At 43.1% G+C, this 16,139-nt stretch overlaps 1 protein-coding gene across 1 annotated transcript in view; it reads left to right on the top strand.

Moving 5' to 3' along the window:
* Positions 1-267: 267 nt before the first annotated feature.
* Positions 268-16,139, top strand: part of LOC121444592 (UDP-GlcNAc:betaGal beta-1,3-N-acetylglucosaminyltransferase-like protein 1) — a 79,990-nt gene continuing 64,118 nt past the window's right edge. Inside the window, exons 1-3 of the mRNA XM_041646433.1 lie at positions 268-403; positions 2,560-2,676; positions 2,763-2,862. Coding sequence (XP_041502367.1) covers positions 356-403; positions 2,560-2,676; positions 2,763-2,862 — 265 coding nt within the window. The 5' untranslated portion in view covers positions 268-355. The remainder of the gene's footprint in view (positions 404-2,559; positions 2,677-2,762; positions 2,863-16,139) is intronic.

Here is a 16,139-nt window from a genome sequence, read left to right as displayed (position 1 = left end):
CACACTCAGTGTAGGCTTCGGCCACCTCCCGGCCCCAACCCCCTCCTCAGCGGCTCGGGCAGCGCTGGCTGCTTGACCCGCGAGCTCACGAGCCCTTGGATACACCGGCAGGCCGCCTAGCTAGGCTCTCTGCCCGAAGCCCCGCCTTCCCTTCCTGACTGACGTGTCTCTGCACCAATAGAATGTGATATCTTCTGCCCCTCACGGCCCGAAACCCGCTAGCGCCTAGCGATCCACGTGGCACGGCGCCAATCGGAAGTGGTCCAGTCTCTGCACCGCCTCCCGGAGCTTGCTCTGCAAACCGTGGCTGCTTGTGCTGGACGCGCGTGCAAAAGGAGGGCGGTGGAGCCCTGCCATGCAGCTCCCCAAGGACTCCACTGGGCATGGCCCGCTGGCCTCAGTGGTAGGTACGGTGGGGTGAGACACAGCCCCATCCCTCGTCCCTTCTGTAGCTTTTTCTCCTCCGGACCTGGTAATCATCTTTTTCTGGGCTCGCAGCCGCCAGGGTCTTTCCGGAACGCTGCCACGGGTTCAGGAACCTCAGCTTGGAGGGCGGCACCCACCCTTTCCTGTGTCAAGGCGAACGTGTGTACAGATGGCGCTCCTGCTAGAGTTCCTACCGTACACTAACCTACACACCTACTTGTCCAGCACACTATCGCCCACCCCCACTCCCTTAGCCCTGCTCGCCTCGACAGTATGCCACACCTGTCCCACTTAACCTAGCTGGTGGGTTAGACGTCAGGAGCCAGGACACCTTGTAGGTACGGTTCAGAGACTCAGCGTCATTTGTATTTTTCATGCCCATCTTATTGACATTGGGAACAGGTAAAATCAAGGCCTAGCCTAACCTTGTTAAAAATTCACATATCCCTTTTTTATTGTTAGGTCTCCTATAGCTCTGGCTGGCCTGCAGCACAATTAAGGCCTAGCCTAACCTTGTTAAAAATTCACATACCCCCCCTTTTTTTTTTTATTGTTAGGTCTCCCGTGGCTCTGGCTGGCCTGCAACACCCATAGCTGAGGATGACCGTGAACTAACACTCCAGCCTCCACACCCACTTAACTGATAACAGATATGAGTCACCCCACACCCTTCTTCACTTGTAGGTCTTGAGAAAATGAAAAATGTTCATTTCCTTTACAAAGTCAGTCCAGAGGACTGGGGTATAATTCTGTTATACACATGCAAGGCCCTGGGTTCAATCCAAGAAGCTAAAAAAAAAAATAATAATAATAAATAAAAAGTCTTTAGGCATTCATTTTCAGAACAAACACAGGATGAAATGCCACTTTTGGATCCCCACCTCCTCAAAGAGCATTTAGTTTGTAAAGAACTTGGTAAATTTTGTCTTCAATACTCATAAATTTTTGTAACTATGTTCAGTTTCAGTAATTTAAATATTATGTGTAGATGTTATCTATAGTGATTTATATAGATATTGTCTATATTGTATGTAGACTTTGTGGAGATTTTATAGCTACTGTCTGGGTTACATATAGCTATGTAACATGTGCATGTTATGTGTGTGTATGTTCACACCTACATAACCTATTGGTTTTCCTTCTGAGAAACTTTTGTATTTGCACGATAACTCAAGGGTGGCAACAACCGTTAATTTCTGTGGCTGTTCTTTTTTTTTTTTTAAGATTTATTTATTATGTATACAGTGTTCTGTCTGCCCACATGCCAGGAGAGGGCACCAGATCTCATTACAGATGGCTGTGAGCCACCATGTGGTTGCTGGGAATTGAACTCAGGACCTCTGGAAGAGCAGCCAGTGCTCTTAACCTCTGAGCAATCTCTTCAGCCCCATCTGTGGCTGTTCTTTATTGCTCACTCCATCATATAAAATTGAGGCAGTTCCAGTGACAATTGTTCTTTTGGTCATCAAGTTTTAGTGATTTTATTTTATGCCACTTTAGAAACTTTTGATTTTATTTATTTTGATTTTATTTCTCTCACTTCCTGAGAGAAAGTGCTGGTGCCTGAAGTCAAGGACAGAACAAAGATTAAGGGTCTCTACAGGCCCCCTTGATCCAGCTGTTTGATTAGCTGTGCAGGAGTATGAAGGGGTCACGTTGTTGGAGTTTTCCTAAGGACGAGTGTGCCATCTAGTCAAGGGCTGGTTCTCATGAGTAGGGGATAGATGTTAATCAGAATGGCGATGCTTTTGCCTCGTGATTAAAATAATGAATTTACCATTGAGCTGGAGGGGCATTTTGATGCTTTTCAGCCCCCCCCCTTTCAGAAGCATCTAGAAAGGAATAGGGATAGAGCGATCAGAGGTAAAGGCACTTTGCACTGAGCCTGACAACCTGGACTTGTTCCCCAGTGTCATGTGTATACATACAACAACATGAATAAATGAAATAACTTTTTGAAAGCATCAGGAACTTGAGGGGCCAAATGAATGGCAAGAGCTTAGAAAGGAGACATAGATATATTTGGATTGTTGGGTATGCCTGTCATGAGGCCTGGTTCTAGGCCATCTCATGGATGCTGAAGGGCGTGCGGTTCCCCGTGGCTGTTGGCTAACCCATTTCTCTGAATTCTAGACTATTATCCTCCCAGTGCACAATGCTGAACTGTGGCTGGATGAGTGCTTGGCGTCTGTGTTACAGCAAGACTTTGAAGGCACCATGGAGCTCTCTGTTTTTAATGATGCCAGCAAGGTATTTATGAGCCAGCTGTTGGGTGACTTAATGCTTTACAAACCACACTTAAGGGCGTTTCCTAACCGGCAGTATCACACTTACAGGACAATTCTAGGACCATCATAGAGAAATGGAAGGTGAAACTGGAAGATTCTGGCATCTCTGTAGTCGTTGGAGGCCATGACTCTCCTTCTCCCAGAGGAGGTAACATGATACATTATAATTATAGTTTTTTTTATCAACCTATGAACTTAAATGGTTTCATATTGTTCTAGTCTAGAGAAAAGTATCCTGGTGAAGAAAAGTATCTTGGTAATCTTTAGGTCTAGTGATTAGGTCTGCTGCCTGCTAAGAATCAAATGGACCTCAGCTTCTGTCTGTCTTGTCTGTCTCTCTGTCTCCTCTCTTTCTCTCTTGACAGGGTCTGACTGTATAGTCCCGCCTGGCATGGAATCAGTATGTAGACCAGGCCAACCTTGAGCCCACAGAGATCTGCCTGCCTCTGCCTCCCTCCAGCCACTTTCTCACCCTTTGGTAACGACTGATTGCTGTCTCAGTGTCCACTTCCAATGTGTAGCTGGAGCCTAATTCACATGTAGGTTTTAGGAGGTGTGACCTTTGAGAGGTGATGGGGTCTTGCGGGTGGAGATTCATGATTGAGAATGGGGTTAGTGCTTCATAGAAGAGGCCCCAAATAGCCCTTGACACTTCTCTTATATAAGGACAAAGGGAAAATAACCTCAATGAGCCAGGAATCAGTCTTCACCAGATACCAAATCTGGCAGTGCATTGATCTTGGCTGTATGGAGGTCTCTTGAGTGCCTGATGTAGTTCATGTCTACAGATTCGTTAGTTCTGGACATATACTATCAACACACCATAGTATGTACTGTTGTAACTGGCTTAGTCTCTTAAGTACAGTTTTATTAATATTCATCTGTTATAGCAATACTTTATTCCTTATTAGAGAGTAATTTCGTTGCACAGATAAACTATGTTCTATTTATCCATTTCATCAGTTGATAGGCATTTAGATTTTTGCAGTTGGAAATTCTTTTTGTGGTGCCCATACAAATATTTGTGCACAAGTTTTTGTTGGAACACTGATTTTTCAACTCTTTGAGTATATGAGCGTTGTTTTTTTTTTAAATCCATTGAGCATATGCCTTATAATTCTATATTTATCATCTTGAAGAACTGCCAGACTGTTACTCTCACTGATTATACTATTTTACACTTTCCAATTTACTCACGCACACTATCACTTGCTGTTTTCTTTTGTCATTACTATTGTAGCCATTCTGGTGAGTGTGAAGTAACTCACGGTTTTGTTTGCATTTCCAAGTGGTTAATGATGTTAAAAGCCTTCCATGTACTCTGGTGATGTGTATCTTTGGAGAGGAATCTGTTCAACTTTTTGCTCACTGTTTCCTTGAGTCTTTTTCTTTAATTTATTTATTATGTTTATAGTGTTCAGGGCACAAAATCTCATTATAGATGGGTGTGAGCCATCATGTGGTTGCTGGGAATTGAACTCAGGACCTCTGGAACAGCAGTCAGTTCTCTTAACCTCTGAGCCATTTCTCCAGCCCAAGTCTTTTGTCTTTTCATTGCTGAGCTCTAGAAGCAGTATACATATGTGGCATACCAAAGCATTATTAGAATGTATAATTTACATACATTTTCTCACATTTTGGGGGATTATCTTTTTATTCTTTTGTGGTAACCTTTGCTGCACAAAAGTTTACAACTGATGAAATCCAGTTTAGTTTTTCTTCCTGGCATGTCTTTTGGTGTCAATATCTAAGACAACCATTGCTTGATCAAGGGAGTAAAGAAATAACTCCTTTGTTTGTTTTAGAGATTTTTATTCTTTTAGCTCTTATATTTAGTCTTTAATCCATTTTGAGTTAATTTTTATGAATGGCAGGAGAGGTAGGAGACTAGACATCTTTTTTGAAAAATCTGTAGATATTATTTCCTTTCAAAAACATTTTTTTCTTTCTCTTTTTTCTTTTCTTTATTTTTTTATGTTTATGGGTGTTCTGCCTGCTTGTATGTCTATGCACCACATGAATGTACCTGGTGCTAATGGAGACCAGAAGCGGGTGTCAGATTCATGGAGACTGGAATTACAGACAGTTGTGAGCTGCCTCCTAGGTGCTGGGAATTGAACTTCGGTCCTCTGGAAGAGCAATCAGTGCTCTTAACCACTGAGCCATCTCTCCTGTCATCTACAGCTTTCTTTCTTCCTTTGTGTTTGTGTGTGTGTGTGTGTGTGTGTGTGTGTGTGAGAGAGAGAGAGAGAGAGAGAGAGAGAGAGAGAGAGATATTGATTGAGAGAGAGAGTGGTTTTTCAAGACAGAGTTTCTCTGTGTAGCCCCAGCCATTCTGGAACTCCCTTGTAGAATAGGCTGGTTTTAAACTCAAGAGGTCTGCCTGCTGCATCAACAGCTTTCTTAAGAGTCTTTTTTCTCTAGAGAACTTGTCAGGAACCAACTAACCACAGACGCACGAGTTTACTTTTTGTCTCTGTTCTATCCATTGTTTTCTGTCACCATCCTTTTGCCAGTACCATGCTTTTTGCTAGTATAGCTTTTCATTAGGTTTTCTGTTCATCTGTGTTGCATATACACGCAGATACTTAGCCATTGGTTGGTGTATATTCTCAGCCAAATAAATTGTTTTCTTAACTTCCTTCTGCTTATTTTTCTTATTGTTGATACTGAAGATCTTATGGTTTTGCTTAACTTACTTATTAGCACTAATACTTTTTTCTTTTTAAAGATAGTGCAGTGTATTCACAGAGCCAGAGGTAGTCTTCCTTATGATTTGATCTTGGACTTGTGTGTGTGTGTGTGTGTGTGTGTATGTGTGCTCATGTATGTGCACATTTGTGCCTTATAGCCCAGGCTAGTGGCCTGGAACTCACTGTGTTGCCTAGGGTGGCCTTAAACTCATGATTTTTCTGCTAAGGATCCTGGGTATTGAGCTTATAGGTATGTGCCACCATACCTAGCTCCTAGTTTAGTCCTCTTCTTTTTTTTTGTTTAATTGCCCTGGCTAAAATCTCTTGTAAAGTGCTGAAGTAGTAAAAGTAGACATCCTTATCTTTACCCTGACCTTAGAGGCAAAGCTCACAATCTTCCTCTGTTGAGTATGGTACTAGCTAGGGGGTTTACTAGTGCCCTTTATTAAACTATGGGGTTTACTAGTAGCCTTTGTCAAACTAAGGAAGTCTTCTTGTGTTGCATGTTTATCAACAGTACTATTTTTAATCACCAAAGGGGTAAGTGGGTTGGATTTTTGTCAAGTGATTTTTTTTTTTTTTGGCATCAATTTGAGAAACTGATTTTTCTCCTTCACCATGTTGGCTTATATAATTACACTGATAACCATTGTTGAACCATTTTTTCATTATTTGGGTAAGTCCTACTCAGTCATTCTGTGTAATCTTTCTACTAGACTGCTGAATTCAGTTTCCTGGTGCCTTGTGTGTGCGTGTGTATGTGTGCGTGTGTGTGTGTGCGTGTGTGTGTGTGCAGGTACATACATGGAGGCTAGATATCTGGTGTCATTCTCAATCTTATTTTTTGATATAAGGTCTCTCACTAAACCTGGTGTTCACTGGTTGGTCAAGAGTAGTTGGTGACCACTCTTCCTGTCTCTGCTTCTCCAGTGCTAAGATTAGAGGCATATAACACCACGCTTGGCTTTTCATGTGGGTGCTGGAGATACAAGCAGTCCCTCGTGTGTGTGACAAACACTTTACTAACAGAGTCGTTTCCCATTTCTTTCTTTCTTTTTTTAAATATTTATTTATTTATTATGTATACAATATTCTGACTGTGTGTATGCCTGCAGGCCAGAAGAGGGCACCAGACCCCATTACAGATGGTTGTGAGCCACCATGTGGTTGCTGGGAATTGAACTCAGGACCTTGGGAAGAGCAGGCAATGCTCTTAACCTCTGAGCCATCTCTCCAGCCCTCTTTCCCGTCTCTTGTTTAAGATTTTTTTTAATTTTTTTTTTTCCGAGATAGGGTTCATCTGTGTAACTTTGGTGCCTGTCCTGGAACTAGCTCTTGTAGACCAGGCTGGCCTCGAACTTACAGAGATTCTCCTGCCTGTGCCTCCCGGAGTGTTGTAATTAAAGGCATGCGCCGCCACCACCCGGCCTAATTAATTTTTTTTAGACAAGCTTTCACTACGTAGCTCTGGCTGGCCTGTAACTTGCTGTGTAGTCAAGCTGACCTAGAACTTGCAGATCCACGTGCCTCTTCCTCCTGATTTCTAGAATTAAAGGTGTGAGCCGCTACATTCAGCTTTTATTATTAAGGGTTTCTGTGTGTGTGTTCATAAGGGATGTTGTTGTATGGTCTCTAGTTCTTAAAGTATTTTTTAGTGGCTTTGATGGGAATTCTGACCTGTAGGACCGCTTAGGAAGTGGGAAAGAATGGGACTGGTGTTAATTCTCCTGTTTGCTAGACTTCATTGACGAAGCCATGAATTAGATCCTGGGCTTATTTCTTTGCTTTATTCTTTTTTTTCCCTTTATTCTTGAGTCAGGTCTCTTGTTCCTGGGTCACTTTTTAGTTTGTATGTCCAGGAGTTTCTTTGCTTCTCTCAGGTTACTGGCTTTAGTGTCCAGAGTGTCCGCTTCTAGCCCTCTGGACCCTCATCAAGGCTGACAGTGATGTAACATTCCTCATCCCAGTGATTCCAGTCTTCCTTTTTCCCCGTCTAGCTACGTTGGTTACTTTGTTCATTTCTTCATAAAAACATGTTTTTAAATTTTTTATGTGCATTGATGTTTTACCTGTGTGAGGGTGTCAGATATTGGAGTTACAGGTAGTTGTGAGCTACTGTGTGGATGCTGGGAATTGAACCTGGGTCCTCTGGAAGAGCAGTCAGAGATGCTGAGCCATCTCTCCAGCTCCCCTAAAAACAGCATTTTTTAAAATTTTTTAGTTGCTTCTTTTACTCTGTTTCTTTCTGGTCCTAAGTGTTGTCTTTTTGATTGATGGATTCTTTTATCAGTATATAATGTTGTACTTTATTTGTTTTCTTGCTTAAAATAATTTAGGAATAAAATCAGTTTTGTCTGGTATTTGCACAGTTACCCAACTTTGTTTGTGCATGGAATATCTTTTTACATGCTGTCTTTCAGCTTATGTATGCATTTGGATCTTTTACAACATTTAGAGGAGGTGTTCTTTTTTGGTTTTTCAAGACAAAGTTTTTCTATATAACAGTCCTGGCTGTCCTGGAAGTTGCTTTGTAGACCAGGCTGGCCTCAAACTCTTTGAGATCTCTCTGAGATCCCCCTGCCTCTGCCTCCCACGTGTTGGGACTAAAGGTGTGCGCTACCACCTCCCAGCTTTAGAGGAGTCATTTGTAAATTTACTGTTTTGTTTTGAGATAGGATCTTACTGTTTAATTCAGGCTTGTGATTCTCTTGCCTTAGTTTCCCCAAAAGCTGAGATTGTAGATAATAAGATGGCTAGATAACATTTTTAGGAATTGTTCTGCCACTATTTACCTTTTAATTGAAGAGTTTTTGTCCGTTTAAATATAAATGTACTTCACCTATAAGGACTTTTGCTATTTTATTGCTGCTTTATAAAAGTCCTAAATCTCTTGTGCTCATTCCTCAATCCTTTAATTCTGCTTTTTTGCAGGTGCTTGCTTGATTAGTGTTCTGTTTGATTTCCTTCTTCTAGCCTGTCTATGTGTTTATGGTGAGTTACTGTAGGGATTATAATAGTCATCTTCAGTTTATCAGTAATCTGGGTCGAATTAATATCATTTCAGCTTCAGTTCCTCGCAGCTCTGAACAGCCTTACTTGATGTTACAAAAATTACATCTTTGTTTTGTGTCCATAGAGATACATTATAAACTGTGCCTATTGACAAAGATTTTGCTGTCTTACATATCATCTCTTAAGTCATATTGCAAAATATACAGATAAAAATAAGACAATGCCATCTTGTATATTTGCCTGTGCCACAGTTTTATCAGTACTGTTCACATCCTTGGGCTTCAGGTTTCTGGTTAGCCCTAGGATTCTCCTCTGTCCCTACGGGCAATCCATGAACTTCCTCAGTTTTTATTTACTTGGGGATTTCTTTTTTATTTATTAAATTTTTTTAATTAAAATTTTCCGCCTCCTCCCCGCCTCCCTTTACCCTCCCTCTCCCTCCACTCCCCATGTTTCACTCCCCTCTTCCTCCCTCTCCAGTCCAAAGAGCAGTCTGGGTTCCCTGCCCTATGGACAGTCCAAGGTCCTCCCCCCTCCATCCAGGTCTAGGAAGGTGAACATCCAAACCTGCTAGGCTCCCACAAAGCCAGTGCGTGCAGTAGGGTCAAAACTCAGTGCCATTGTCCTTGGCTTCTCAGCAGCCGTCATTGTCCACCATATTCAGTGAGTCCGGTTTTATCCCATGCATTTTCAGTCCCAGTCCAGCTGGCCCTGGTGATATCCTAATAGATCAGCCCCACCATCTCAGTGGGTGGGTGCCCCCCTTGCGGTCTTGACTTCCTTGCTCATGTTCTCCCTCCTTCTTTTCCTTTTTTTTTTTTTTTTTTTTGATTTTTCGAGACAGGGTTTCTCCGTAGCTTTTGGTTCCTGTCCTGGAACTAGCTCTTGTAGACCAGGCTGGCCTCGAACTCCCAGAGATCCGCCTGCCTCTGCCTCCCGAGTGCTGGGATTAAAGGCGTGCGCCACCACCGCCCGGCCCTCCTTCTTTTCCTCATTTGGACCTTGGGAGCTCAGTCCATTGCTCCAATGTGGGTCTCTGTCTCTATCTCCATCCATCGCCAGATGAAGGTTCTATGGTGATATGCAAGATATTCGTTAGTATGGCTATACGATCAGGCCATTTCAGGCTCTCCTCAGCTGCCCAAGGACCTAATTGGGTACATCTCTCTGAACCCCTGGGAACCCCTCTAGAGTCAAGGCTCTTGCCAACCCTAACATGGCTCCCTTAATTAAGATATATACTTCCCTGCTCCCATATCCAACCTTCCATTATCCCAACCATCCCATTCCCCCAAGTTCTCCCTATCTTCCCCTTCTCACTTTTCTCTTACTTGGGGATTTCTTGATTCCTTCATCTTTGAAGGATAATTTTTGTTTGTTTTTGTTTTTTGAGACAGGGTTTCTCTGTGGAGCAGCCCTAGCTGTCCTGGAACTAGCTCTTGTAGAGCAGGCTGGCCTTGAACTCACAGAGAGATCTGTCTGCCTCTGCCTCTGAGCGCAGGTATTAAAGGCTTCCTCTTCCCTCATAGGAGAGGTGGAACCCGTTAGGTTTCCCTTGCCAATGACCTGTGTGCAATTTTGTCCTAATTACATGGGCTCTTGGGAAGGGTTAAAGGCTGTAAGTGTGGAAGGACCAGGAGAAGGGCCTCCGTGCAGCCCTAGGGAAGCTGTCTTTCCTGCTGAGTGCAGACCTAGTGTGGCCACTTTAAGGCCAACTCCTGACCGTCACCCCTACCCCTTTCTCTGTAAGTACGTTTAGTAAACTCGGTTTTCCCAGGTGAACTTTGGTGAAATCATACCTCAGTTTGTTGTTGGGAAGGGATTTTAGTAACAGCCATGGATAGACTACCCAGACGTATAAGTCAATCCAATAAATTCTCTTAGTATATATTCATTCTCTCTCTTCCGCTTTACCCTCGAACTCTGATTAATACACCCTATAAGTGATAAGTCATTTCCTTCCTGTAACTATGGAGTTTATTTATTCATGTTTTGGGCACTTTTTTCTGTGTTGTGAATTACTTGTTTTGGAGTTTGTTTAGCTTCCTATATGTTGCTTACTGTTTGAATGTGTCTGGGGAGTTTCCCACCATTATCCTTCAGTCATTTTTTCCCTGCTTATTTATTTCCACCACTTGCAGCATATACACCATGCTTAATGGTGTTCTTTGTTCTCTGTTGTGTGTTTTGTTTTTTCTCCATTTTTCCAAGGAGCAAAATTTTTATCCATCTCTTTCCAAGTTTCCAGATTCTCCAGGGTTTAATGCAGTCTTGAGTATACTACCGAAAATCGGTTTCTGGTATTATATTTTGTAGTTTTAGGGTTTTTATTTGGTTCCTTATTTTTAATTCTGCATTCTTGTTAATGCTGTTTTGAAAAATATGATGTTGTTAGAGCTTTATTTCTGTGGTCATGGCTTCCTTTGCTTGTAATGTGTTTGTACTGACTGCTCTGACTCTCAGCTCTAAACCTGATGTCTGGCTTTTCTTACTGGAAGTTTTTGCTCTCTGCCCTTTGACCTGAGTGTAGGGTATGCGTTCCTGTTTCTTTTCCTGGCTTCTGTTTTCTACTGGAAAATGACAGTACAGATAACAGGTGTCTGGTTGCTGATACCTCTCACCTCCTCAGAGGCAGCTACCTGAGATGACTTTCGTCTTGGCTGGACGGTGGACCTCTTTCTCTGTCTGCACCTTCAGCTACAGTCACTGCTGCTTGCTGTTGTTTTGTTTGTTTTTGTGACATTGTGGGGAGTGAATTACTGCAGAGACCAATCCAGTCAAATTTAGGCCCTATTTAGGGATAATTCCTGAGGTCAGTGTTTTTAGTGCAGACTCCTGTTCCCATCACCTCTTCAGTATTTTAGGGCACCTGGTATCACTACATTGTTAAATGTGAGGTCTGTACCTCTGTGGTCTGTGCTGTGCTAAGCCTAATTCTCCTTGGACATTGTGATTGAATAGGAATGGTCCCCATAGGCTCATATATTTGAGTGCTTGGTCATTAGGGCGTAGCACTACTTGAGAGGGATTAGGAGGTGTGGTCTTTGAGTAGATGTGGCCTAGTTGCAAGAAGTGTGTCACTAGGCATGGGCTCAAGCCAGGCCCAGTGTCCCTCTGTCCATGCCACCTGGGGATCCAGATGTAGAACTCTCAGCTACCATGTCTGCCTACATGCTACCCTGCTTCCTGCCATGATGATTATGGACTAAACCTCTGAAACTTTAAGCAAGCCCCAACTAAATGCTTTCTTTTATAAGAGTTGCCTTGGTCATGGTGTCTCTTCACAGCAATAGAACACTGGTTAAGACGGTCATATAGTCCAGTCACAGTTCTGGGCTGCAGATAAGAGAAGCTCCTGTATGCCCAGACTTGCTGAATGAGCTGAGGACTTGTGACTAACTGTACAGTAATCCCTGATGTCACCTCAGCTTATCTCTCCCCATGGGATGCCAGCTCTGTGTTACAAGCCAAGATCAGGACACCCAAGGCCCCTAGTTTTCTAGGGACACTACTGTCAAGATAGAAAGAGCTTCATTCTATGGGTCTGGGAAACAGATGGGAGCATCCAATTATCATTCAGGAGTTCGTAGTTCTCAGCCGGTTCACCCGGGACTTAGTTTATTCCAGGTAGCTGGGCCAGGATGAGAAGTGTGTGAACTGGCTAGTTTCATGTCAACTTGATATGAGTTACCTGAAAGATTATGTTGGCTAGTTTTATGTCAGCCTGACACAGACTAGAGTTATCTGAAAGGAGGGAACCTCAATTGAGAAAACACCTCCATAAGTTCTGGCTGTAGGGCATTTCTTAATTAGTGATTGATGGGGAGGGCCCAGTCCATTGTGCCATCCTTGGGCTGGTGGTCTAAGCAGGTTGAGTAAGCCAGTAGACTGCACCCTCCATGGCCTCTGTATCAGCTCCTGCCTCCAGATTCCAGTCCTGCTTGAGTTTCTGTCCCGACTTCCTCCAGCGATGGACTATGATGTGGAAGTGTAAGCCAAATAAACCCTTTCCTTCCCAAATTGCTTTTGGTCATGATGTTTCATCAAAGCAATAGTAACCCTAGTGGGGTATTGCTGTGACAGACCTGACCATGTTGATTTGGGAAGGGTTGTGGAAGGACTTTGGAACTTTGGTCTAGAAAGCCATTGAGTGTTGAGAGCTCAGCGGGCTGTTCTGTGGGAGCTGGGAAGATGAGAATGTCAAGAACAGTGCAGAAGATGGAGACCTGGCCTGTGAGGTTTCCGAGAGAAGTTTAAAGACTCTACTAGGCCTTTCATGAGAAGCATCTGCGGTGTCTGGTCAGCAGGAGCTGAAGAATCGGCTGTGATTAACAAGGAACCAGAAACATTAAAGTTAAACCTTTGCTCTGCTGGGACAGTGGATGTTGGTCAGTCGGGGCTGAGGAATCCGCTGTGATTAAGAAGAGACCAGCATCACTGAGGTGAAGTCTTACGGGACGTGTTTGCTCAGGGTCAACACAGAGAAGCTGACGTACAGGTTTTGCCAAGGTTTTACTCGGGCCGGCAGCTGAACTTCATAACGTTAGAGTCATCCAGGGTGGTCCTGGTTTTGAAGGCATGAAGGGGACATGGAGAGCAACTAAGGCTTGACACTGTGTGGCAGGGCTGGAGTCCCTGAAGAGATTCCAGGAGAGGCTGTTGGTGAAGATGCAGCCCAGTTGTAGCAGCAGACTTCAGCATTTTGGAGACAACCACCAAGAACCGCAGCAGTGGTTGAGTGGAATCAGCTGGAGCCTAGAAGACGCGTTAAGTGTGATGCAGAGGGCAGAGTCAGAGACGTGACCCAAGCCCGTTGGAGGAGCACAAACGATCGTGAATCAATCCTGGACATTGGGTATCGAGATAGTTATACTGTGGGGGTTTGGTTTTGCTTTGTTCAGATGGTGACTGTGCCCTGATTGTTCCCTCTTGCAGTAAGAAAATATTTATTTTTGATTTTTACAGGACCCCACAGTTAAGAGACTTTGAATTTTAAAAAAAACTGGCTATTTTAAATAGACTGATTTTTTTGTTTTGTTTTGTTATTTTTTTTTAATGTATTTATTATGGATACAATATTCTGTTTACATATATGCCTGCAGGCCAGAAGAGGGCACCAGACCTCACTACAGATGGTTGTGAGCCACCATGTGGTTGCTGGGAATCGAACTCGGGTCCTTTAGAAGAGCACGCAATGCTCTTAACCGCTGAGCCATCTCTCCAGCCCCTTGTTTTGTTATTTTTGAGAGAGGGTTTCTCTGTAGCTTTGGAGCCTGTCCTGGAACTAGCTCTTGTAGACCAGGCTGGCCTTAACAGCTGCAACCTCCCTTTGAGTGTGTGCACCAGAGAGTCAGGACCTAGAGTGTGTGCTCTTTCTTACACATTGCCCTCTGGCCTCTGCTAACATGAATCCACACGTTTACACTTCGTCTTGTGTGGTTGTGAATCCACAGCATGTTGTCACTAATTTAGCTATGGCTCTGTGAAAAGGATATGAACATTTTTCATATTTCCCCATATGCCTTTTCCCAGTGTCCTTCTTTGCTTCATATAGATGCAGATTCCCATCTTATTATTTTTCTTCTGACTAAACGACTTCTGAAAACATTTCTTGTAGTGATTGTCGTGGTCAATGGATCCTTTTAGATAGATCTTACGTCTTTTTCTGGCAGCATGAATGTTGGCAGGTGGCCCTGATTAACACAAGTGTGATTTCTCTTCATGCCTCTTTATTGGCTCCAATTCTTCCCCTGAGGGAGCCCCTCCCCCAGCCATCTTGACGCTCTCTGCCTATCTACTGTACCCCTCCCTTCCTTCTCCCCTTCTCTCTTCTTTTTTTTTCTTCTCCGTCTTTACTTCTCTTTCCATGAAGTCCATTTCCCTTTTGTGTACAGGTGGGAAGTGAATTCCCTGAAGGACTCTGGCTGTACAGCCCTCTTCTTACCCAGTTTATACAGTTTAGAATCCTGGGGTGAGATTAGCAACTTTATTAAATCACCACCTCCTCTACCTCTTGTTAGATCTTCACACACTATCATGGACTTTTTACATAGATAATTTAATTCTGATTAGATAGTATACATTTGTTTTGGTTTTTGTTTGTTTGTTTTGTTTTTTCGAAAGAGGGTTTCTCTGTAGCTTTGGAACCTGTCCTGGAGCTCGCTTTTGTAGACCAGGCTGGCCTCGAACTCACAGAGATCCGCCTGCCTCTGCCTCCCGAGTGCTGGGATTAAAGGCGTGCGTCACCACCGCCCGGCTTTGTTTTGGTTTTTATTTCCTAATTTTTACTTTGGTATTTTGCTTGGCATGAGGAATCTAGAAGGATAAGATGAAGTCACATTCATGATGGCAGAGCCCTGACTGCTCCTGACTTGGAAGGAAGCAGGTGATCACTTGGTAGCCATCTAGAAGCTGGGATGTGAAAGAGACTTACTGCACTTGTCCCTCCATACACCTGTATCCGGCTTTCTTTTGGGCCACCAGTTAGCTCCCAAATCTTGGCACAGAGACTTCTTACTAGTTAGGAGTGTTCGGCCTTATCTTATGCTTGTCCCACTAGCTCTTATAACTTATTGCAACCTGTTTCTCGCCATCTACATTTTGCCTTGGGGCTTTTTACCTTTCTTGTATTCTGTATGTCCTACTCTATGACTGGCTGGCCCCAAGAGACTCCCTATTTGCTCTCTTGTTCTCTCTTCTTCACTTTCTCTGAGCCTAGAGTCTTTCCCTATTTATTCTCTGTCCACCAGCCCCGCCTATCCCTCTGCTTCCTAGCTATTGGCCATTTAGCTTTTTTTTTTTTTAGACTACCAGATGCCTTAGGCAGACAAAGAAACACGTCTTTACATTGTTACACAGATGCAGCATAAACAAATGTAGCACAGCTTTACATAGTTAAATAGTCCACAACACAAACAAATGTAACAAACACACCTTTGCCAAGTTAAATAGTCGCCAGTAACTGCCTTCCTCCCAGTGACCCCTCCCAGTTACTTGTTTTTTTACAAATAAATGTATGTTTTGGTAAGTTACAATCTATTCTTTCTTCCTTAGACCCATTGTTATTATGATATAGTTACATCTTAGAAGCTTGTTGAGGTTCTATTATCCTGAAACTCTTATGCTACTTGTTTTGCCAGTAGGTAGATTCCAGCAAGCAGACTTTGTAAAAGCGGTGTTGACAGTATTGTAAATATGCAACTCACAGCATAATGTATTTGGTGTTGAATCAGAAGGAGCAGCTACCCTGGGGCTGGATTTCCTGAAAGTTAGAACCTCCTAGAGCCTTGGACCATATTGTTTCTGTGGCATTGGTTTCTACTCACATGCTGTTTTGCCTTCATTTCCCTTTGAAATTTTTTTCTTCTTACATGTTCCTTTTCAGTTTTCTGAAACTACTATTTAAAGTAATCTTTGTGCCTGGGGTATAAATGGTAATGTACTTAAGATTCCTACTTGTCTGCAGTGCCTTTTTAAGTCATACTTAGTTTGGCTGGACAAAGAATTCTAGTGGCAAAATAATTTTTCTCATAATTGTAAAGGACTCACCTCGTTACCTTCTAATGTGGCATCCAGACTCTTGTTTTATTTTTTAATTATTTTTTTTTGTTTTGTTTTTCGAGACAGTTTCACTGTGTAGCTCTGACTATCCTGGAATTCACTCTGTAGACCAGGTTGGCCTCAAACTCGAGATCCGCCTGCCTCTGCCTTCCCAAGTACT

Source organism: Microtus oregoni, unplaced genomic scaffold (genome assembly GCF_018167655.1).
Source record: "Microtus oregoni isolate MIOR12 unplaced genomic scaffold, Mior012 000134F_ref0000037, whole genome shotgun sequence".
NCBI classification, from domain to species: domain Eukaryota; kingdom Metazoa; phylum Chordata; class Mammalia; order Rodentia; family Cricetidae; genus Microtus; species Microtus oregoni.
The sequence above is the reverse complement of the archived record's forward strand: the minus strand, read 5'-3'. Positions and strand labels throughout refer to the sequence as shown.